Source organism: Pygoscelis adeliae, unplaced genomic scaffold (genome assembly GCF_000699105.1).
Source record: "Pygoscelis adeliae isolate BGI_AS28 unplaced genomic scaffold, ASM69910v1 Scaffold137, whole genome shotgun sequence".
NCBI lineage: Eukaryota > Metazoa > Chordata > Aves > Sphenisciformes > Spheniscidae > Pygoscelis > Pygoscelis adeliae.
This window is the reverse complement of record NW_008825099.1, coordinates 36,822-61,639: the sequence shown is the minus strand read 5'-3', so window position 1 is coordinate 61,639 and position 24,818 is coordinate 36,822. Positions and strand designations below refer to the sequence as shown.

General features: G+C 36.5%; 1 protein-coding gene across 3 annotated transcripts in view; it reads left to right on the top strand.

Annotated features, from left to right (window-relative positions):
• Positions 1-24,818, top strand: part of GPCPD1 (glycerophosphocholine phosphodiesterase GDE1 homolog (S. cerevisiae)) — a 47,881-nt gene that overhangs the window by 10,176 nt on the left and 12,887 nt on the right. For all 3 annotated transcript variants that reach the window (XM_009327090.1, XM_009327091.1, XM_009327092.1), the window contains exons 3-15: positions 2,778-2,862; positions 3,773-3,857; positions 10,309-10,384; positions 12,174-12,215; positions 13,502-13,625; positions 16,363-16,609; positions 17,693-17,855; positions 17,945-18,077; positions 18,313-18,367; positions 20,342-20,434; positions 22,534-22,611; positions 23,739-23,778; positions 24,571-24,632. In XM_009327090.1, coding sequence (XP_009325365.1) covers positions 2,778-2,862; positions 3,773-3,857; positions 10,309-10,384; positions 12,174-12,215; positions 13,502-13,625; positions 16,363-16,609; positions 17,693-17,855; positions 17,945-18,077; positions 18,313-18,367; positions 20,342-20,434; positions 22,534-22,611; positions 23,739-23,778; positions 24,571-24,632 — 1,283 coding nt within the window. The remainder of the gene's footprint in view (positions 1-2,777; positions 2,863-3,772; positions 3,858-10,308; positions 10,385-12,173; positions 12,216-13,501; positions 13,626-16,362; positions 16,610-17,692; positions 17,856-17,944; positions 18,078-18,312; positions 18,368-20,341; positions 20,435-22,533; positions 22,612-23,738; positions 23,779-24,570; positions 24,633-24,818) is intronic.

The following is a 24,818-nucleotide window of genomic DNA, read 5'->3' as shown; positions in this document are numbered from 1 at the left end:
TTTGTGTGTTGTACCTTACTGGGTGATAGGTATTCACTGAATGTTCACACACTTTCGTTTAAAAAAGATGACCAGAAAACTATTCTAGCTAGCTGCTACTGTTACCGTAAATCGGCAAATGAAGAACTCTCTAAGACTCAATTTTGGAGTTTTAGAAAGCAGGCATTCTTTATTACGGCGCCGGGTGCAAGGTGGAATTTCCACAAATCAAGCACACCTATGGCTAGATCACCGTTACATTTATACACAAAAATTATAAGGTAGTACACTCCCAGTTACAATGATTGGTTAGTGGTTTACATATAATTATAATATCGGTTATGTCATTCTCTTCTGTTACTACACTTGCGCGGGGGAAGGGTCTTCACCTGGGCAAGGGTCTTCTTGACCTGTGGGTGTGTTTTTTAGTATTATAATGAAGGCAGTTCACTTCAGGACACCTTAAAAGTAGGTTCTGTTGCCAAGTTGGCCAACTAGATATCTACCTTGCCAGGTTGTCAAATAATTCATCCCATAAACAATAGAACCTAGAGGCTCTGGTTATGGTTTAGAGAGTCCAGAGAATAGAGAATAGGGACTTCAAGCAACACAGCCTCAAATAATAAGTAACACAGCAACCTATACATAACACTACCATAAGGGCTAACGTATTAAAATCAAAATGTTCTTATAGTTGATTATTTCATAACCTAAAGATTCAGTAAAACTTAAGATCATCTTCAACACTACTAAGAGGAATATAATTTAGATGGCACTTCAGAGGTTGGCTGGTGTGTACACTAAGATGTACTAAATGCTGCTATTTTAAAGGGATATTAAAAGAATTTTAGTTTCTTTTTAATATCTCCAGTCAGAAATTCTAACTGTGTGGTATTCAGGTGGTTCCCCCTCCCCCCTTTATCTCCTCCCTGCAAAAACAAACCATAATGTGTCTCAGTACAGAGTGGAAAAGGTAAAGCACCTGACCTATGCAATTGTGTGCAGTGAACTGCACTGTAAGTATACTGATGCAGCTGATTTTTTTCTGCTTACAGTGAACATCCAAAAAGCTTGGATTTTTTTTTTAATGGTTTGGAACAAAAGATTTTATAAAAAAAGGGATTGTAGTTCAAGATGTTCTCAAAAATTATTTCAATAGGCTGTTTTTAGGAACAAATTACCTTAATTCCTGGCTTTTGTAAATTTTTTGCAACCCCTGGGTCTGCAGGGGTTTCTTTCATAAACAGACCTGGTTGTTTAGATTAACCTGTATAGCTGGAAAACATGGACACAATTTTAGAGGCATAAGTACATCCTCAAAACTCTTATTTCAGACTTGAAGTTCCAGCTATGATATTTGGCTTAGTAAAAGGTAGCGTATCTTTGTTGTATATAGCTTGCCTCCTTTGTACCTTCAGATTATTGTGGCTCCAACGCTATCGCTACTGCTTTCCCAGTGAAATCACCATCACAATACTTGTATCTTGCTTTTGTTAAAACTGATGTGTTTTTTATCTCAGAGTTTTCAGCTATCAGTTTGATCTCTGCTTTTTCCTATTGAGGCATGCAGGATGGTTCTGGATACCCTCTCCCCTTTTTCTCAAATCATGTGTGTCATGTCGTTGTCCCCCCGTGTGTGTCGTGTCCCCCCCCCCCCTAATAGGGGCTAATTTAACTTTAGCTGAACTTCCTCATGTCTACTTTGGTTTAAGGGAGACTTTGTTTGAAACTTTACATTTAGGCATTTCCTGTTAGAGGCTGAAGTAAATTTCAGTTTAGGTTTTTTTATTACATTGTATTTAGAAGTTGCTCCAATACTCTGGTAGTTCTTACATTTTGCATAGTAAGACTAAAAGGTTAAGCAGATGGTGCATAAATATATTTTAAAACTTCACATATTCTCCTTCTACAATGGATTTTTTCTTGTGTCTAAAAATATTGTTGAAACTCTGTAAAAGCAAGATACTAATTTGTCCTTTCTGTTTGTATTTATCATTGTTGTTCTTACAGTGGGGGGTGTGTGTGTGTGTATATATATCTAGAAGTTTTGTATTAAAAACTAGGATAAGTTGCAATGTTAACTTTAACTCCTGGATATCCCAGAATCAAGCATTCTTACCTTATTGTAGTCTTTTGAGTTCTTTGCATATGTATGTATGCATTAGGGTAGACAGAGTGTGACAATTTAATGTTGGGGGTTTTTTTTGTGTTATGTTTTTATATCCAATAAAAAAAAGAAAGCATAGCAGCAAAATTAATTTTATTTCTCACAGGAATAAAATTAAATGGATGTGTTGTCTTGATAATGATGCTAGCAACCTCTTATTTGTCTGGGTTTTCTACATTATTGGTATGAATTTCAGAGAATGCTGGTTTTAGACATGTATGTTACTGCAGTACTGTGTGTGTATATATATTTAAAAAAACAACCCACCCTATACAGTATATAGGAAAAAACCTGTTTCATCTTGACAATAAGCATTTTACAGTGAAAATATGCCTGCTGCATTTGCAGAAATTTTTGAACAGTATTACTGCAGGAGGATTTGAAAGCCAACCCTTTTAAGGGCTGGGGTTGTCAGTAGTCCCTCTCTCAGTGTGGTCTGTCTTAAAGATGGAGAAGAAAACACCGTTGTAATTTTGGGTAGGGGGAAATTCCTTTCTGAACCAAAAAGAGGGAGTTTGGATCGATGTTTAAAGTATTTGAAGGTTTGACCGTGTAGGCTGTACTTACTAATTACATATAGGTTTGAGTAATGATGATTGTGGAGTTTTTCTGTTTGTTTGCATTTTTTTAGGAGAGGTTTTTGCAATATGTGGGAGCTGCAGTGCTTTGGGAAACTGGAATCCACAAGTTGCAGTGGTCCTCCAAACTGATGATCGGTAAGTTGTGGTTTTTTGGTTTTTTTATTTGTTCCCTTTGAAGTAGCTGGAGTTCTGGAGCAACAAATTTATTCTGGCTTTGAGTTTGTAAACTATTGAGCTACATGCACTGTTAGTAAAACTCCAGAATGTCTTGTGTTGCCCTTGAACATTTTGAATGCTTAGGAATGTGTCTAAGAAAATGTTTAACTTGGGTATACTTCTCTAGTTACAGATGACGCTTCTACCATTGTGGCTGGCATATTTCAGTAGTTCAGTTGTAGACATTTTGAATAAGAAACTGCTGTGAATAATTCTCAGTCCCATAACTATACAGCATGATCTAGGAAATGTTTTTAGTGTTTACTTTATTTTTAACCTATACAAGTTGTTATTATGGCTATAAAGAAGATGGCGAGAAGATTATTTAAAATGAGAGTTGTATTAAAACTCCTAAGTGGTTTGTGTGTATATAAAGATGAGTGTACATGAAGAAAGTTTAAATGCAGTGGAGGAATTCAGTGATTTCTTAAAATGGTGCCCTGCCTATTGCTGTTTGTATGATGCAGGAAAATAGGGCTCGCAGGACATATTTATAATTCTGGCAGTGACTTGCTGTGTGATCTTGGATGAGTCCCTGAGTTACTTCATCATGTTTTCCCCATCTGTTAAATGACGATGAGAATTCTTGCTCCATTAGAGCACTTCAGATCTGTAGCTTAGAAAGTGCTATTTCAGTTCTAAGTATTCATTGTGCTTTGTGTGTGTTTGGTTAAGTTACCTTGTAAACTTAGTGTATTGCTACCTTTCTTGTAGCAATACACTAAACTTTATTTTAGAATAGCACTTAGGACAGACTTATGTCTGAGGTGGCTGTTAGGCTGTATTTTGAAATGGTTTTGGTTTTGTTTTGTTTTGTGTCCCCCCCCAGTCAATTATGGAAAGCTACTGTAGAGCTTCCTAGAGGAGTTCCTGTTCGGTATCGGTATTTTAAAGGGTACTTCCTAGAACCTAAGGTATGTACAACCTTTTCTATTTTAAGCTGGCTCATCCTTAGTAAAAAAATTCTCTTATTTGAAGTAAAAAGGATTTTCCGAGTTAAACTTGAGTTTTTAGAAATCTTAAATTGCAACATATGAAACATTAAAACACTTGTGGCAATAGAAGCAGTTCACTTCTGGAAATACAGGACCATATGCTGTTAACTTTATTATTGTTAAATTGTATTCTCTCTTTTACCAGTGTTTGTGTTTTAAAAATTCCGGTGATAGTGAAATGCCTGACATTATTATAAAGCTTAAATGATGTGGTGAAGTTCGCATTAGTTATAGTGGGGCTATAACTTCTACACTTACCATAGAATATGGACTTCAGCAGGGCAAGGATCTCTAGCATGGAAGCAAGTGATAGCAGGAGAAAAATGGTTAGTGTGAGCAGGTGTATTTAAATTTGCCTCATCTACTACAGTTTTTAAAATTACTGCAGATTTTTTGGTGAAGCATGAGAAGTATTAACTAGCTTTTGTGCTGCATAATTATCACGTTAATCTCTTGGAGTAAAAAGGTAAGACAAGGAATGGGGCATCCCAGTGTTTTCTCTAGGTTTGTATATAGGTATTTGCATGACTTGGGGGGGGAAAAAAACCCACCCCAATAGACAGATACAGATATGTTTTTACAGGTATTGATGGCAAAGTTGCATGTGAGTTGAATGCATGTGGCAGTATACTGGTCTGTAGAAATCGTACTAGGGTAAGGGGGAAGTTCTTCAGACTAGGGATGAGACTGTATCCAGAAAAAAGTTGGACTGATTTGGGAAAATAAGCAGCTACTCTTTAACTATTTTTCTTAATAACAAGTAATAACTCTTAGAAATAACCCATTTAAAGCTGTCTTTGCTGTCTTTCTTACTCTATTAATATCCTGTAGCTATTCACCCTGGGCTTTAGTTCTTCACTGAAATTGGGATTATAAAAGCTGTAACTAAATGTGCAAAGGAGTTATAGAATCATCTGGTCTATATCTTTTAAATATTTTAAATTACTGTCAAGAGTGTGTAAGGTTTTGTCAGCTGGACTAGCCTTTTTTTCACTGAAAAATATTTGACAGAGATCATCTCAGTGAAAGATACTAATTTTAAATGAAACACAAGAGACTGCATTCTGTTTTTTCATTGCAGCATGTGAAATAGTCTAATCTGAAACTGATGTTTAAATTGTTATTCTGAGGCAAAAGAAGAGATGGCCAATAATAGATTTATTTTTCTAAGGTCAAACTGAGGCCAAAAGTAGATCAGTTCTTACAGCCTATCAGCTCTGATGGGACTCTCGTATTTTTCGCAAATGCCCATGAGTTTAAAATGTAAGCAATAGCACACTAGAAAAAGCACACTTAGTGAGAACAGATTGGTAGAAAATGCCCTCATAGACAACACAATTTCCATTTTATTATTTGAAAAAGTTTACAATATGTATTGGTGAGTGTGTTTCTTTAAGTAGGTGCTCTGTATCGTGCACGCTTTATGTACCGTGTGATGCAGAGTCTGCCAAGGTAAGTATAAATTTTATGGAATACCAGCATAAAAAGCTACTGTATATAAAAAGGAGGCAAAAAGAAAACCATCCTACAAAACAAAGTATGTGAATTGCCAGGGTACATGGTTATCCACTTAGCAGTGTCTAGCCTGTACCTGTTAAGTGCACAGGACTTTTTCTCATAACATACAGTCTTTTGAAGAAAAGAATTCCAGCTACAATGTTTTCTTCCTCTTTTTGTAAATTTTTTGAAAAACAATGAAAAAGCAGTATCCCTTTGTTCTAACAGGAATATAATGCACGGTATAGTGCAAATGAGACAGTATATGGAGGACTTCAGCATTAACAACTCTGATAAGGAAAAGATACTTCTAAGTTAAATTATTCTGAATATATTTATTTCAGTAATTTTTTTCATTAGGCATTGCATGTGATTAATCTCCTAAATTTGATAGGCTTGCAATGTATGATCCTTCAGACACTGTTAGCTTTTTATATCAATGCAATTTTGTGTGTCATGGCCTGTAGTAGGATAACTTAAATACATGTTTAGTCTTAAATATATGTTAGAGTCTGACTATATGAATTTGACACCACATAATTGGGTAAATCACGCTGAAGACAGATCCAGCTGAAGTTACTGTTCCCTTGCTTTCTTTATCAACTGCATCTTTGAAGATGCTCGAGATGGACATGGTGGCAAAGCTGGGGGTGATACATGTTTACACAGAGAAAAGATAATTCTCAATTATCCAAAATATCGCTACAGACTAGATGTGACAATACATATAATAATTCACATTTTGGGGGAAAAAAAAAAAGAAAGTATTTTTCTCACCTCCCTTTAAAAAAAAAAGTCATAATTTGAGCTTGGTTTGTTTGCACTGAAGCATTTTGGTGTTAACAGATTGTGGTTATGTAAATAGAATGGGGTTTTTTCTACATGATATATTAAAATTTATAGAATATTTGTAGGAATACAAACAAATGTATATACAATGAACATTTTACTATAAAATTGGTGCAAGTATTGGCTCCTGCATATCAAGAGCTTTTACTATGTTGTAAACATTTTAATGATAAGAGTAATCTTAAGCATTTTAAAAGAAAAGTAAATACATACGCTTGATGAAATAAGACAGTAATTTAAACTATTTTGCTCAAGGTTTGTTCTTTTCTTAAACATAAGCCAGTACCAGTTACCTTACTGTGAGGATCTTCCCATGTTTTATTCTACACATACCTTCTGTTTGTTTGGGGGTTGGGGGAGAACCAAAACCCCATTGTCTGGAATTTGTCTTGTGTATGTTATACGTTTTAGGAGAATGCTTTGATATGTATTGTTTGCATGATGCATATTTGAAAACCTTAGTAAGGAAAATACATACCTTATTCTGTTAAGCTATGTTCTATATTTGTTTTTCCAACAGTAAATAAGCATGCAAGTTTAGGGTTATTTTTTTCAAGGAAAGCGTGAAATAACTAAGCTATCCGTGCCTGTAGCAGGTCTTTTAAACCTGGATTGGTGAACACTTTTCACACTCCTGAAAATATTGCTTATTTATAGAGGTTTCAAATGAGACTTAAATTTACTTTTCTAAAATGTAAATAAATCCATTTAGTGCCTGGAATATAGTAATAAAAGTTAAACTTGGGTCTAGGCTCAGTAATTTCTATAATATCAGAATCCCTTAGAAAAGCTTTTTCTAGACTAATAACCCATGGTTAACCTGATAACAACAAAGGAACACCTCTGCTGTGACTGTGCTGAGGTAGCAGATTGTGTGTTAAACTGTTACTGGAAATACTAGAGCTATAAAATCTTTATTTAGCCCAGCACTTCCTGGCAGGTGACTTATATGTGCTGTTGCCTTGCAAAGTTAGTTACGATGGCTGAATGGCTTTGGTTGATTGTTTGGTTTTGTGTTTAATTATTGTCTCTTATATGGTGCAGAAATCCAGAGACATTTTTGTCAGAAATCCAGCATCAGCAGTTAAGTCTAATTTAGCTGTTTCGTGTTCTTGAGGTAGATTAATATTCTTGAAACGGTTTTAAGAAGTGTGGTTGGATAAATGTAGTTGTGTGGTGTTTTTAAGACCGACACCACCCCCCCACCCCCCCCCTTACTCTGTTGTATTGCCTTGGCTCAGGGATTTTGGAACTGGCCTCCTAAATAATCATTTAAACATCCACAGAAAGTGCTTTCATTTTCTAATTGTACTGAGCACCCAAGCACTTCATGCAGAGTGCATCAGACTGCTTTGAATCTCTGGAACATTATTCTTTATAGGCATTTTACTCTTCATTTCAAAAGTGTCTAATGACTACTGGGGGACCCCCCCAGCTTCTGACAATGTAAGAGAACTTGATTTTTTTAGAAAATTCTTGAATGTCTTTTAAGACCTTCAAAATTGCATCGGATGTTCAGCTAAATGTAAATCAAGCAAAATAATTTTTATGTATTTGCTTCTAAAAAAAATTTCTGTGTGTTAGTAGAGAGGGATCCATGTCATACAGTGCCACTTACTGTAATCTCAGTGTACTGCCCACTGGGATGCTTGATGTGACATTTGGATAGGTGCCCTTTTAAGACTGTCTTAGCAGAGGCTGACTTTTTGGGTAACGTTAGGATGCTATGAATATTGATGACACATCATATACTTCTGCTACAGGCTGATCTGAACTGGGCTGTTCAAATGTGGTCAGTATATGCCACTGAAATTACATCAGTATTTTAACCTCATTGTAACAATGACTTCTGTTATATGTAATTAAAATATTATTTAAATGCCTATAAACGCAAAGACGGTCTGAGCAGGGATTGTGAGAGGGCTGTCAGTCATGTCTGTGCCTGTTCTCTAATCCATTGCCCCTTTTTTTCCAGGCAGCTTTGCTTGGCTCTTATTAGTATGGAAAGTGTTGAAGGTTCCTGGGATTAAATGCATAATCAGCCCACTGTATTCCTTTCAGGGGATGAAATTTTGCTGAATGTATCCAGCGTGTTGTGCTTATTGCTGGGATAATGTTACTCAGTCTCATTCATAATTTTAGAAGCTAGAATGAAAATGTACAATTACAGAAGTGTAAGAAATAGACTGGTATTGGTATTTTAATACAATATATTGTGGGCTTCTACAAGGAAAAACCTTTGCTTACCTTTTGAAGAAAACAGCTTAATCCATGTTAGGACAGATTTGCGTTCCCCAGGTTCACAAGCTACAAGTTCTGTATGTGTTCATGGGAGTTGCTGTTGGAGATCTTGCAGGCCTGCATGGTGTTAGGAAATGGTAGCCTCCCTGCTGGCAAACACAGGTTTCAGCTTTGGAAACTGAGACTGTGACATGCAAGTGTGGATCTGCTGTGAAAGAGGGAGGAAGACACTTCTCATTATTTACTTTTCTAGAAGTCCATAGGAGTGATCATTGTGGCAGCAGTGAGAAGATGGGAATTAAAACTGCCCTATAACAGGAATAAACTGAAAACAATAGCATTTTATTTATATTTACATGCATTCTATCTTTAAAGCAGAACTTTAAGCATATGTATTTTATTCTGACATGACCCTTAAGTATAGATGCCTCTGAATTCTTTAGAAAAATTAAATTGCTTTTTGCTAAGACTCACAGAGCAAACCTGTCTTACTGAGCACTTTTTAAATATTTGGCGTTTGCTGTTAATTCATTCAAAAGCATAATAGATTAAACGTGTTTGATATATGTCAAGAAATCCCATCTGCTGCTAAAGAATTTATTCAGTGAGCTGTAAGATAACAAAGCATTATGGTACTGTGTAATTATACTTCTGAGTTTGAAGCTTGTCTGGATGTCCCTGTTGATCTGAAATCTATTTAAACAAGAACCTGAAGTACTGGGACAAGTTGGTGTTGAAGCTTATGACTTTGGCAACTGTAGCAAGTCTTTTTGGAGATTAGTTACTTAGGCCCAAAACACCAAAATGGCAAACTCTGCAGCCATTTGATAGTGGTTCTTACCACTGATAGTAACAACCATGCAACGTTAAGGGAAACTTCTTAGGGTGACTGAGCTGGGAATCAGGCATGTTCTTTCTGTTGCTAGCCAGAGGTTACCTGAAAGCTTTAACCTAGAAAGCTATTTCAAACTTAAATTGTTCTGAGAGAAGAGACTGAGTTATTGTTTTGATTATCTATCTGAGTCTTCGCCATGTTTGTCAACAAATGTAGTCTTTTGAGGGACAGTAATCTTTTTTTTTGGTGAGAGAATCTAATTTATCCTGCTCCAAATGGAATAGACTGCAGGGGCTTCACTGCTGGCCAATTGGGTAGTATCAGTGTCTTTTTCCTTCTGAGGCAGCAAAATTCCAAGTATTTATGTTTTAATTAGATGGTAAGTAATTTGCTCTTCTGTACCACAACTAAAATAAGTGTGTTTTATAGACTTTGAATTAATCAAGCAAATTTTGAGGGAGAACCCACCCCTGCAACTGTTAAGTGCATGAGTAGATGATGAGTGCTGTTTGGAATTAGAGATGTGGGATATGTTTTTTCATAAATTGTTGCTTTAGTATCTTAAGAAAAAAGCGAGCACGCGTAATGAGTGCAGAGACACTTTGTTTTTGTATGAGAAGGAAATTAAAGTAGTCCAGCGGAGTAGCTGTAAGCAGTAAAGATTTAATAATTCCATGTAACTTCACCACCCTGTCAGACTTTGTCACAAGTTTTGTCATATGTATACCCAACACATCAGATAGCATCATCAGCAGTTGCAGGGGTAAGAAACAAGCCTCATCTGTTTTCTTTTTCATTCTCTCTCTATCCCCCTCTCTTTCTTCTTCTCCTTCTTCTTTTTTTCTTAAATCTGTAAGTTTAGTTGACAACCATCCCAAACAGCTTCACGGGTAGAAAATCAGATATAACAAAAGAAATTATTGCAGACATTTAACTTTTAAATTACAGACTATCGATGGTCCCTGCGAAGTCATAGTTCACACGTGGGAGACTCATCTACAACCACGATCAATTACCCCTTTAGGTATGGGCATCAACTGCATCTGTTTGAGGCATATGCATAAGATTGCTAATATGCTGCACATTGGTTTAGAGGGATTGATAACTACAGTTTTAAAATAGTTAAATGTATTAATGTGTTGGAGGTACAAACTTTTTCTTTGCACAACATGGGCCTTACTCTCAAAATAGATATATAAATAAGTGGCTTAAAAATGGAGTGGATGTGAAATTCTTTGCTGCCATCCTTAAGATTATGTGGGTTGGGTTTTTTTTACTAATTTGGAATTGTAATAGTTTTCTGTAAGTTTAATTCTTTGAGACTAAGGATCCATATTATTTTTTTCAGAGAAAATGGGGGGAGGGGGAGGGTGTGAAGTCACTGCTGGTTTTATTTAACTACTATTTCATTAGTAAAATTTTAAAGCAAAAATTCTTAATTAGGCTTCTTTAAGTAAATGGATTAATGTAAAAAACACGAATGGGCTTATTTACTTGGCAATTCAGCAGTAATTTATTTTGCTGGAAGAAAAGGTGGCATGCAGACACGCATACAAGTTCCTAATGCTTTTCTGAACAGGGGAAAAGTTTGTTTTTTAAGAGTGACTGGAATAACCTTTGAATGTAGCTTGTAATTTAGATCTCTTATGCTGCTATGGGATGGCATGTTTCATGCGCTGTCTTTCCTAGGATATGCAAAATGTTATTTCCTCTACACTTAGGAGTTTACATCTATTAAATACTTTCTGATATATTGAAAAAATGTCTTTTAGAAAGAAGCTGGTATTAAAGAAACTGTTTGTTAATCATGAGTAGTACCATGATCATGTTTCCTTCCCCCCCCCTTTATTTTTTTTTTTAAATTTCAATTGAATTAGTTAAGTGTTTCTATTCCTGTTACAAGATTATGTTTCTGTATTTTTCAGTAACTGATTAACGAAGCAGCCTACCCTCTGTTAGGGTCTAGACTATCTCTAAATTTGGATAACTTAATTCCAAACAGTCCCCCAGTAAAACTCAATGCTTCATAAGCAGCCTTTAAGGAAATGCATCAAAACCAGGATGTTAGCACTTGGTCATTATGATCCTAAATTGTTGCCTGTGGTTATTAAAAATTGAGAGCAGGCCCATGATGCTTAGGAAAAAAATGGGATTAATGGCTGTAGAGACAAAATTTTGTTAAGATTTATGTTTTAAGAAACTTATAGTTTGTTTAGACTACTGCAATTCTGTTAAGGCTGGTGAATTTACTTAGTGTCTTAAGATTTCAGTTATTAAAACTTTGGAGAGGGTAAGGATGAAAGTAAGTGTGAGATGAGTGTTTTGAATATTTCATCCTACGTTGGTTTCTGTCACGTGGGCAGAACAAGCATTTTTAATTGTGACTAACTTGATTTAGAAGCAGTTTTCTTGTATGTTTGCAAGAAACTTTAATGTCTTTGACACTAACAAGAAAAGCATCTTAGATCGTAGTAGGATGTAGATGTTATCAGCAAAATACTGCAGCAAACTAGGAAATTATGCAACCTTCTTGCTTTTCTCAGTTCAGATTACTTCAGGTAAAACATGGCATCTCGTGTGTTGATTTGGTTTTTCTTGCAGAAACTAAGAAAAAGCATAAATTGGTAAAAAGCTTTATAGAAGGTTGCAGTAAACATGCTTATTCTTTGTCTGTTTCAGTTTTCCTACATTTTCATTAGATATACTTTTTAGAAGTGAAGTGGAAAAGTAGATTGATTTAACTTGGCAATGATTTTTTAGAATGTGAATACTAATTAGTTTCTTTCATTCTTTTCCCCTCCTTTTAATTCTAGAAAATGAAATTACAATTGATGATGGATACTTTGGAATCCGTAGTAAGTGAGATATATTGACCTTCACTCTTTACCATGTATTTAATTTTAACAAGATTGTGTTGTAGTTGAAAAAATATTTGAAATAGTTGTGACAGGAATTGCCTGTAAGTGATTGTTTTCTCTGCTTATATGGTTATTTTTATATCCAGTATTTGTGAATTCACACTCAGGCTGTAATCCCTTCTAGTGTTAATAAAAGACTGCTAGGAAGAGTTGAAATATTGTCAGTGTGCTGGCGTTAAAGGTTGAAATTTGCAAACTTTAGATCATGAGCATGTATTTTTGGAAATACAGAATAGACTATTAGCTTTCTCTTAAAACCTGGCCTTAGAAAAAACTCTTTGTGCCTAGAAAAATATTATCACTTATACTAAATGTACACAATCTGCCTCTTCAGTTAGGCACGTAACTGCCAAAACCTCTCATAAGCTCAAACCTCATGTTCTTTTTGCGTGCGTATGTCTCACTTTTGGCAGTTCTAACCCACCTGTCACTTAAAGCTCAATCCTGTGGTGCCTGAGGTAACTCTTTGTCATGTCTCATACATCTTGTCTTAAAGCTTTTTCATTTTTCTTCATATCCTTATTGAATGATACGTTTTGCTAGGAACTCTTCAAAACTGCAGGGTCTGCTTCAGCACCTGGTCTGGCAGCTTGGGCTTTCTGGCCATCCTGCTTGTAGGCTTTCCTTGTCCTGGTGGTGAGGTTGAGGATTCTCCTCCATGCTTTGATTCCCCATCATATCTGTTGCTATATCCTGTCCTGCAGACTTACACTGCTTTACTGGCATTGATTATGATAAGCTAATTTGACACCTGTATCTCAATAGAAACAGGGAGTCTCAAGTTGCTTATGAATCTATAGAGTTTCTGTCAGTGTTACTCCGTGTGTTGGGAGATACCAGGATAAGGGAATGTTATGTCTGCCTTTGGAGACTTAACTTAGCCCTTGATACCATGAGTAAAATTAACACTGGAATACTTAGCGCTCTCCTGCAGACAGTTTAGACATGAATCTGGTGAGGATCATTGTTTCTATTTAATCCCCTTAAAAGCTAGCAAACAACTGCAGTATCTGTTGTTTATTCTGGGTAGTTCAGAAAAGACAGGTGAAAGGATGTACTCAGCAATTGCTCTGGAAATATTATTGAATAAGGCCGGTGATAAGGAGGATTGTCTGGAAGATGGTGTCAGAGGAACTGTATTTATATTTCGTGTATTAAACTGTCTAGATCTCCCTAAAATAAGTTATTAAAGTGTCTTCTACTTTTTGTTTAATTTTTCATAGATGGTATTGAAACTGTGGATGCTGGGTGGCTGACTTGTCAAACAGAAATAAGATTACGTCTGCATTATTCTGAGAAACCACCTGTAGTGATATCGAAGAAGAAATTCAAAACATCAAGGTTTAGGTGAGAGCCTGCTCATCTCAGTTCGCAATTTATCTGATGTTAATTGTCAATACTAGTGATTCCTTTTTACTTAATTAATGTAGCCTTTAAATTAATTTTGGGTTGCTAATAGGGGTGTACTGTCAGGCCATTTTCCAAATATTTAAGCACTTTGTAAAAATATGGTGCTAACATTAAATCAGTGGTGTGTTTCAGTTACCTCATTTTATTATTAATGTAGTGTCAAAAGAGTTTCTTTTGTTTCAACAAGGGAAGATAAACAGTCAAAACTGTTCTAGTTTCACTGCTGACTTAATACTTTTTGGTTCTTGCCTTTCTGATCGTTATTAAGCTATTAAATATGTATAAAGCAGATGTGATAGCACAAGTTAAGCAGTAGGTAACAGGTGTCTTTCACAAATACTTATTCCATACTTGCCTTGGTGTTTCCTGCTTCTTGGCTGGAACTGTAGTGTTCTGAAGTAGTTCTCTGCTGTTACTTTCGGAGACTTTTCATTTTTGTTCTTTTCTCTTAACTTCTTGAAAAGAGCAGAATGGAAGTGGAAGTTGGGGGAAAGGAAAGGGAGAAGGCTTCCTGTTTTTTTGTTGCTTATTACTTTTTCTCCTTACCAAAGTAAACAGCCGTTTCCATTTAATATATAGTTAATACTCCACTGGCATTACAGATGTCCAGTCAACATCGATGGTGGAGATAACAGCATTCTCTAATCACTTCTGTTGCTATTTAGGTCAGTTTGATGTTTTTTATCTGTAGAGGTGTCTCAAAAAGCAGGCGTTATTATAACGATACAGTTGACTGACAGAAATGGGTATCTTAGTTCTGATGTTTTGAGGACTGTGCTATTGCCCTGAGTGTTTGATCGCCTTCCCCTCTTGAATTTCTGGGATCTGGAGCTTGCTGTCTCTTCCCTGCCCCTCTTCCTCCCACCCTGCCCCCGGCCCCTTTCCTTCCTGCATATGGTGGTTGGTTGTTTTTTTGGTGTTTTTTTGGTTTTGTTTTGTTTTGGTTTTTTTTTGAGCTCTGTGGTTGCCAAGCTTTATCCCAGCACATATCGTTGTACTGTGTGGTGTAAGCTTATTCTCTGTATCTTTCACGGTCTTTTTTTTGGGGGGGAGGGAAGAGTCGAGATGTATAAAAACCTTTCCTCCTTAACTAGAGCCTGACACATCTCTGAATGCATGATGATTGTTGCTACTAACAATCCTCAGAAAAAGTGCTTTTTCACAACAGCAATTTTTAGGTAGTATGTTAGCCACGTGTTACTCTTACCAATGGGAAAGAGGGGAGCAGGAGTGCTGAGATCCTTTGACAGACTAACAGTATTTCTCCCACTCCTAATCTTGCATGCAGTCCATCTTCTTGTTTGGAAAGGATTGTGGTTCCCTGTTTTTCTTTGATGGAAAACATTTTAAAAAAACAAAACCAAACAATTTTGTATTCAATTGCTAGAAACCGGATTTTGAGCTTGTAACATATGAGCAACTTCCAGCACACCACTATCAAAGTGATTTACAGATCACTCAGTTAACCTGGGAGTGAGTTCTGTACTGTGTGCCTTATTTTGATGGTCTGACACTTGATTTTTTTTTTTTAATTATTTTTTCCCTCCCCCCCTGTGGTGGGAAAGTTTATTTAATACAACATTCTTCAGTGAGAATTAATACTTAACGTCCTGTTCTCTAGAGCTTTGCAGTTTTTCCTTGTGTGTTACAGCAGGTAGAGAGATAGCAATTTCTGAAGCCTGATCCTTGTCTAAATTAGACAGTTGAAATCCAAACTTGATAAGCTGGATGCACTCATTAGATACTGTTTTCCATGTTCTGCCTAAAAAGTTAGGTAGTTTTTGTGACTGTCACTTGCTATGGCAGTGTCATTTTTCAAGTTTGTGGAGCATCTGTGTTGTGACTTTTTTAATGAGGGTATTAAGAATGTGGACTTAGTGTAAAGGATTTCTACGATTGTAATTGTTTCTTTGAAATACAACTTCAGTTTTACTAGTGAATGGACATCTAACTAAATGATAACTCTTTATCCCATCTGTTGCTTAGATGATTCAGAAAGGGATTTGGATTACTCATATATGCTTCCGTCACTGGCATAATTCATTCTGTTTGGAAGGTTTGCTCTGTATAATGAATTCTGAGTCTTAGGGAGGCTTATTCTTCTCAGTCCAGGATTTTTCAGAAATTGCATTCAGTTTACTTTTAAACGATCATTTAGGATTTCTCAAGGGACTTACTAATTACTTCAGACTATCTTGTTTATGTTTAATAGAATACATTTATCTGCCTTATTGGTATTCAGAGAGGCTTAAAGTTGTATCAGCAGCCACCAACGTCAGATGTTGCTCTTGATGATTACTGCTATTTTCAGTGCTTTTCATTAGCCTTTTGGCATTATGGGTATAAATCTCTGGAGAAAGGCTGTCTGTTTGGCAACCCAGATCGTTAGTTTGGTGGAGTGCTGCTTCTCAGACCATTAGTACAGTTTTTACATGTATCCAAGTTCCAGTTTTGGAAGTGACTTGAGCACTTAAATCTGACTAAAATAAGATTTAGACAACAGTTGCAAACTCTGCCTTTTGTGAGGGCCCACTGTGTACGCTGTAGATGGTGGTGTTGAGAAGAATTCTTGTGCTGCTGTATGAGCTTCTGCTCAAGCTTCTTTCTAATTCTTCATTATTTCCGAAGACACTCCTGTGACTTAACCATTTGTTTTGTATTTCTGGTTGAGTAGAGTAAAATTGACTCTAGAAGGCCTAGAGGAAGATGAGGATGACGAAGAGGGCCAAGAGAAAACATCCCCTACTGTCCCTCAGAAAATGGCAAACACTGTGGAGTTCTCCTTAATAAGTAACAACGAATATAAATGTCGACACTCTCAGCCAGACTGTGGTTATGCTTTGCAGCCAGACCGATGGATAGAATACACTATACAAACCATGGAGCCTGATAACTTGGAATTAATCTTTGATTTTTTTGAGGTATGTCTCTTTACCACTAAGAAGCAACTCCAGTCTGCCTTCAGGAGTTAAAGGAGTCAATTACCATGAAGAATTCACTATTAGGATAGGGCTATTGCCTGATATTCTTGATCTTTTGGACTTGTGTAAACAAGCTACAAGGCTATTGGCTACTTCCCATTTTGCAGAAAGGTTTTGTGAGTCTTCTTGGTATGGCACAGAAAGCTTTGCAGTTTCTGCTTCTTTAGAAGTACAAATAAGACTCAAATCTTGGTGTACAGTACTGCATGTAGTTAGGTTGGCTTGATTTTTATCCTTTATCAGAGATCAGTTTTGCTTATCCTTTTTTAATCTGAACAATGTGTATATGAACTAGTTAAATTACAACTATTTGATCTTGATTTTTAAGTTATAAACAAAGAGATTTCTCTGAACTGACTAGTGCAAATTAAAACTGGGTGCTTGCTGATTCTCACTACTACAGCTGTTATTTTCCACTGTATTTTTTTCTGAAAGATTTTAATATTCAAAATCCTTTTTAAAAGCAACTTCTCTCTCTTCATACTGTTTATGCAGAAGAAAGTTTTAAGCATTCTCTCTTCAGTCTAAAAATACCTTTAGATCACTTACGTTCATAATTGTAAGGTGACTACATAAGTTCCTGAACCTGATGATGGTCAAGAAATATATGTTCTGCTTGCTAGTTGCCCTCTTCCTTCCCTGCAAATGAATATAACCTTATATTAAGCATATATATTATTCCAGTTCATCTTTGTTCTAAACATGACTTGAGCTTTTTAGAAGACAGACTATTCTATGCATGCAACTTTGATCTGAAAAGCTGAAAATCTAAGAGTTTTCAAAGACAAATGTACATGATTTCCTAGATGTCCATCAACAATTTCATATTCCTGATCATAACTTGCAACACACTGTTATATTAAACAATTTTTAGCCTGAAATCAATGTTTTCTGTAACACACAAGAAATTTCTGTATATGTCTTCCTGAGGAGCAAGGTTTCCATGAGAAAGAAGAGTTTGTTTAGCGTTTTCCCCTACATATAACAGTAGGTGTTTTGGTTTTTTGTTTGTTTTGTTTTTAGGAAGATTTAGGTGAGAAAGTAGTACAAGGTGATGTGCTCCCAGGTCATGTAGGTTCTGCCTGCCTCCTGTCATCCACAATTGCAGAACTTGGGAAGAGTGCTGGAATTCTCACACTTGCTATTATGAGCAGAAATCCAAGGAAGACAATTGGAAAAGTTAGAGGTACAGTTGATGCAAACAGATGTAGATAACTTTACTGGAAGTCATCCATTATCTATTGACATGTGAGGCATTTGGTATTTTTCTTGTAGTGGACTACATAATTATTAAGCCGATCCAGGGCTACACTTGTGATATGAAGGCTTCATATGCAAAATATTGGAAACCAAGAACAACTCTAGATGTTGGACACAGGGGAGCGGGAAATTCTACAACAACGGCTAAGTAAGTTCACTTGCATTTTAATCTGGGGGTGTGTGTTATTTTAGTTTTGCTGACATCAGTTGAGGAAGTGGACAGTTTAAAATAAAAAGCTACAACCCATAATCATTTTAGTCACTTCAATATCAAATGTGGATGTTCTGTAAAACAAAGACTTCTGATTTGTATTTCTGTTGTTTCAATGGACTTATGTGCCATGCTGCATCTAACAAAACCTTTTTCTTTGCTGTTATTTCAGACTTGCTAAAGTTCAAGAGAATACTATTGCCTCTCTGAGGAATGCTGCTAGTCATGTATGTATGCGCATTTGCACGCACATAGTACCTATATAGTTAAAACTTGCTTGGCTTGTGTGCTTAATTTCCATGATTCAATACAACGAATGGTAATTCAACTGATACAAAATTAAATCACTGTGGAAATTCCCTGAGAGATAGGAAGGAAAGTAATAGCTAGATTAGACTCTCATTCTTAAGTTCCTCAAGAAAAACCCAACTTTCATCTAATACGTTCTGATGGCGTTCTAATACAGGGAAAATTTTAATCTCAACCCTGCAGAGGCATAGGGTTGGAATAATTTTGAACAAATGAATAACATTTTGGCTCTGCTAGAGTCTGTCAGCATAGTCTGAGGTGGCAAAGGTGTCACTCAGGAACTGCTGAGTACCTAAAATTGGTGTCCAAAAATGAGACTTCGGAGCTGAGCTGGTAGAATAAAAAAATCCTTTGTTTCAGTGCTTGCTAACAATGAAGACTTTGAATCCTAAGATAAGACTTTCAATTTGGGAGATACTAGCTAGCTTCAGGTGCTTAAATTCTGTGACTGAGGTGGTCACTTTTATTCCTTCCAATAATCTCAGTCACTGAAGTGATCTGTGATAAGATTGATTTAGACAATCTAGTGAGACACTGCAGCAGAGTAGCTGGAGTCAGAAGCACATTCAGAGGTTCCTTGTCTAGCTCCTGTTTTCACAGTGAAGAGCTGTGGTTAGTTATGTAAAGATGCTGCTATGAGATCACCTGCCGCTTAACTTGCAGGGTTCCTAAGCCTTTTCAGGTACTTCTTCACTAATGTAGATTCTTACCAAACATCTTTTGAAGTTGTTAAAGGGATGGGAGCAGCATCTAGAGTATTATGCTTATTGGATACTGATTCTGGAGTACTGTACTCCCCAAGGGTTATACTGAAAGCTTTCTCTCGTTTGGGAGTCAGGGTATAATTTGAACAGTGACTGACTGCAGAGCGAAAGAAAACTGCAGCTACTAAATGATCCTTTTGAACAGTAATTTTTAGTTTCTGGGTGGATGCTGCAGGTTTATAGACAGCTTTCAAAAAGCCCACAAGAAGTATGCATTGAGGCAGAAATTTACTATGAAGTCATCAGCAGCATCACCAGAAAAGTACTTTCAACTATTTGCAGATTGAAAAGGCTGAAAGCCACCACTTTAAAAATATTTCTGCTGAGAAAAAGGCTGAAAAAAGCCTGTCCTATTTTCTTTCTGTACTGATTGAAAAAGAGTAAACAAGTCAGGATGATAATTTGATGCATGGTATTCTTGGAGGCCTTTCAAAGGAATGATTTATGGACAGTGAGAATAAGTAAAAAAAATTGTTTGTGTGTGTTTATCTCTGTCTTTCCGGCCCTCTCTCTTTTCAAAAAGATTGTACTCGGAGCTCTTGTTTGATCTTTCTTCCTTTTTAAGCTTAACAGAAAATAACATACAGTTGTAAAGGATAGGAGAATACTGGATGTAGCTATTTCTGCTCTTTTACATGTTATAACACACTACTACTGTGTTACTCAACTAGCGACTGCAGAAGCTCCTCAGTATATGGAATATCTCCCTAAAGCTTTGCCAATTTGTAGCAATCACTTGTCTCTTGGTGGGGCATTGGGGAGGAGAGAGGAAGGGCACCGCGAAGGCATCTGTGTTTAAAAACATCATCTTAGCCTTTCTCTGAAATCAAGTTTACAGTACTTGAATGTTACTAGAGGGTTTACAAGATTAAGCAAGCTATATATATCTATATCTATCTCAGAGCTTCATTATGGTAATTAAAATACTTTCCCATATGATTTTTTTTTTTTTCCATTTCTAATCCATTGTTGAGTATGAATAAACTGGTAATAGCCAGTTGCATTCAACTTCTGGTTGATGTCCAGGACCTGTGAATACTTGGCAGCTTGTCTGCAGTTCTGTAGTCCTTGTGTGTAAATAGTTAATGGGTTTTTGTTTTATTCTGTGTGTTTTTCAATTTTCTGTAGGGAGCAGCATATGTGGAATTTGATGTACATCTTTCTAAAGATCATGTGCCTATTGTATACCACGATCTCACATGCTGCATGGCCATGAAAAAGGTAAAGATGATATCTGTATCTTATCTTTAAATGCAACCATTCCAGAAACTAAAGTGCCAAGCTCTCATAGAAATAATTCTGGGGAATCAAGGGATGGAATGGGAATAAATATGCAGCATTACTGTGTGCATAAAGTAGAGCAGGGAAGTTGAGTTTTTCCTTTTGATGTTGTAGCAACAGCATTTCAGATGCATGGTTTGAGATTTTTCAAGCCTACCTTGTAGTTATTTTTTAGGGTTTTTTTATTTATGGTTTGGAAGAAAAATGCAGACAACTCCACTATATTCCGTGGCACCTCTGGGACTCTCTTAGACTGTCAGAGTCAGAACTTCTAATTGTTTCTTTTTTGAGGGACAGTTAGTGTAATTCTCAGCATGACTTCTCACTCCTGCTGATACTTAAATGTATACTTCTCTTAAGCAGTTATGTACTCATAAATGCTCTTTAGGTCAAACCAAAGCCTACCTTGTTTGGTATCCCAGTAGTGGCCAGTAGATGGAAAGCAGAAAAGTGGCAGAAACAGGGATCTCCTTCATTTAGGGGGTTTGATTAGCCACAAATGGCTTGGCTTCCATTAGTTTTTCTAACTTTCTTTAACCGTTTTACTTCTGCATTTTGCTCTGTCCTTTAACTGTGAGGTAAACAGTATACTTCATGTCTCGTTGGGACAGTAAGTGAGGCTGAAGAACTGCTTTTGGATTGCTCAGTGGAACAGAAGGAAAGGAGTTAAGACAGAGGTTCTAGGAGCAGGAAAATGGCTCTTGAAAGCAAGTGTTGTGTTCCTTTCCTTGTTTACCTCATGAGGTTGCAGTTGTTCCTTCTTTTTTAACCAAAAACTCTTTTCTGCTGTTTTTGTAAGTGTCAAGAGTACTATAACATAAGAAGCAGTGAACAGTACTGTTACTCGTATGTACAGATAAGCATTCCTTAAAAGGTGCTCTGAACAGACTATCACAATACCTCTTAAATACCCAAGTTTTATGAAGCATAACAATTGAATGTTTTCATGGAGTAAAATGACTCTCTCTCTCCTTAATATCGAGAGAACCATAGGCATAAGGACTGGTGACTCAAAAAAAACCGCTGAGGTGCTTTTCCATCTGGTCTGTTGCATGTTCTCCACTGAGGCCAGAATAGTTGCATTCAGCAGCAGTCCAAAGAGGTTGGACTCTGTTCTAGTTTTCTTCCTTTCTAGTTCTGGCTGTGAAAAGAAAGATAGCTTGGCAGAGCAGACTGCAAGATAAGTTCTCTCTTTCTTCTTGGCACTAAGTCTGTGTCATCAAATTCTCACACCCGTTGCAATATTGCAATTTATAAGAAGTTTGGTTTTGAACAGTTGTGGAAATGGAACTTTGACTAAGGGAAATGCATATTCAGTGTATATTGAATCAGTATTGTATTGTTGAGTAAAAATTTCTTTATAGTGAAGAGGGGAAATGAAAAATGGATTGACAGAATTTTTTCAACACCAGATCTTTAATTTGGGGGCAGGGTATGTGTGTCTCAGTTTTACCAAGACACTTGTCTTTTTTTATTAGTTTCTGAGACATTGGATAGACAATAATTGAGCTGCCTTGGAGTATTTTTTAATGCATTTCTTCACTTGCAAACTTTTTTCCTGAATACATTAACTGATCAAGTTTTTACAGAATAAATGTGCTAACCTTTTCTGAAGAAAGAACATTGAGTTGTCTGACTTGCATGAAAGACCAAATCCTGTTTTTTTCAAATTGACACTTGTTTCATGCTTCTGAGTGCCTATGTTGTCTCCTGAAAACTGATCATCTTACTCTTGCTATAATAAGATATCACTTGTATCTTTATCAATAAAAGAGAAAAAATTACTTGCCTTTAATGTTACCATATTCAAAGCATGTAGGCTTTTTTGTAGTTTTCAGTGATCATAGAATCATTTAGGTTGGAAAAGACCTTTAAGATCACTGAGTCCAACTGTAAACCTAACACTGCCAAGTCCACCGCTAAACCTTGTCCCTAAGTGCCACATCTACATGTCTTTTAAATACCTCCAGGGATGGTGACTCAACTACTTCCCTGGGCAGCCTGTCCAATGCTTAGTTATGTATTATTTCTCTTCAAAGAAACTGGATACGGAGCCTTTGGAACTGTTTGAGATTGCAGTCAAAGAACTCACGTTTGATCAGCTACAGTTATTGAAGGTATTGTTCTTTGGCCACTATGATATGCTATGTGTAGAATTTCAAATTGTGTATGAAGCTTGGATTTTTTTGGAGTAACTACAGATTGGGAGAGGTCAAGTTTTAAAAATTGTACAAGTAGAACAAGCAGCTAATTCCAAGAATAGTACTTTTGCACCATCATTACAACTTGAATAAATGCCATTACTTACCTTCTAGAAAGATGGTTTGACAACTTGTGTAGATCCATATCATTATGCTAACATTGATAATTAAAAAAAAAAAGGCTGAAAGTGGTGGTAGGGTTCATTGAAAGCCAATGCTTTGGAGTCTTTGTAGAAGAAAGATATTTGTCATAAAGTCTATCTAATTTTCAAATGTTTCCCTGTTAACAAGGGAGATCCAGATTATGTTGAACTCCTCTTCGGAGGTGCATGTGGAGGTGTAGAAGGGTCCATGACTCAATGGTATGGACTGGACAAACTGGCTAGAACTAATTGATTGTTTTTTTTTTTAATTGGTTATCACTGTATCTTTCAAACAGAAGTGCCTGGCCTACATAAAAAGGGGGTCAGGGGATGAGACTGGGCCACTAAAGACCCAGCTCTGAGATATCTGTCCTCAGTCAAGGAAGCACCTGGCTGATCCAAGAGCTGTATTTTTACTTAAAATTACTTGGTCTCCTCCTTTTTGTGGAGAGAGAATTTGAATGGAGCAAGGGAGTCGGTCCTATGCCTGGCCTGATTCTATCTCAGTATGTGACTACATTATAAAACTGCTGTTGGCCCTCTGTCTGCACTTTATTGGAAACCATGGAGTCTTAACATCTGACAGAGAAGGATTTAATGTTCAGATTTCTTCACATGTTAAATTATATTATGTGTGTTTCTACCCTTCAACATGTTTTCTGAATTTTCAATAAGAACATTTTCAGTTTGTTTTTGAGCTTTCCTTGGAATCTTTATGTTTTAAAGTTTGAAAGAAAATTGTGATGTGTACTAGTATTTCCTTTGTTATTTTACAAATTACTAAAACTGTAAACCTTTAAGCTTAAAAACAATTTATAAGGAAAATTAGTTATATTTTACATGTAGTAAGATCTCTATGGGTGGAGTATTTGTTAATTTTACTCTTCTTATGCTCTTTAGCTGGCTCACGTGACTGCCCTGAAAGTAAAAGATCACAATGGTATGTACTAGTTTGCAAGAGTCTTGAGATTTTATTCCCATGTAATGATATATATTCTGTGGTTGCAGTCACTTGTTCTAATCACATTTGGCTTCTTCATGAATGTTTCTAAGTGCTTATGTAGTTACTTTAATTTTGTGCATGCTGTAGAGTTCTTTGCTGGGAAGTAAATACCCAGATGGGAGTTACTCCCTTGGGAAGAGGGGACAGGAGGGTAGAAGATGAATGCATAGATAAATATATATTTATGAATATTCTTAACAAAATTGTTCCCAATGTTTCCATCTTGTGCTTCTCTAACTGTATCTTTTTGGCAGCTCTTCAGAATTGCTAACAAGAACTTTGGTAACTGCTGTAGTGTGTCTTACTGGTGCTGTAAATTTTTGGTGTTAATTCATCCCCTTTATAGGGACAGCAGAATCAGGCAAGGTATCTCACACATCCTACCTGTCTGGGAAAAGATAAAATAAATAATAAGCCTTGACAGGCAAGGCTGCTTCTACTGGATGTGATTCAGTGACCGAAACGGTGAGGGATGGGAGGAGCTGCTTCGATAAATATTCTGGCAAGGCTTTTAATGGGGGTCAAAACACTCTCCCACTTGCAAAACAGAAATTGCCAACACCATTGTTGGAGTATGTCAGTGTTGGGGGGGGGGAAGGCTTAGGTAATTAAAAGATAGACCTGATTCCATTCTTTACTCTTAAAGGCCTTATGATTTTGAGCTAGTCTTTTCTTGCTGGGATTAGCAGTGCTATTTGTTTTGATTCAGTATTTTGTATTTCTTTTCAGCATCTTTTAAAGATGAAGAAAACTCTGCTTTTGAGACCCAGCCATTTCCTTCTCTGCAGAGAGTAAGCAGCGAATGTAGAGCAATAGAGATAGGATGACTGTGGAACATGAAAACATGCATTTTTCTTTCAGCTTTCCACACATAGCAAGGGATATTTAATTTTTGGGTTTAGGCCTCTGATATCAATGCTGGAACTGAGAACACAGGCTTTATTGTTGGCTACTGGAGCCTTTTCAGCAGCTAAAAG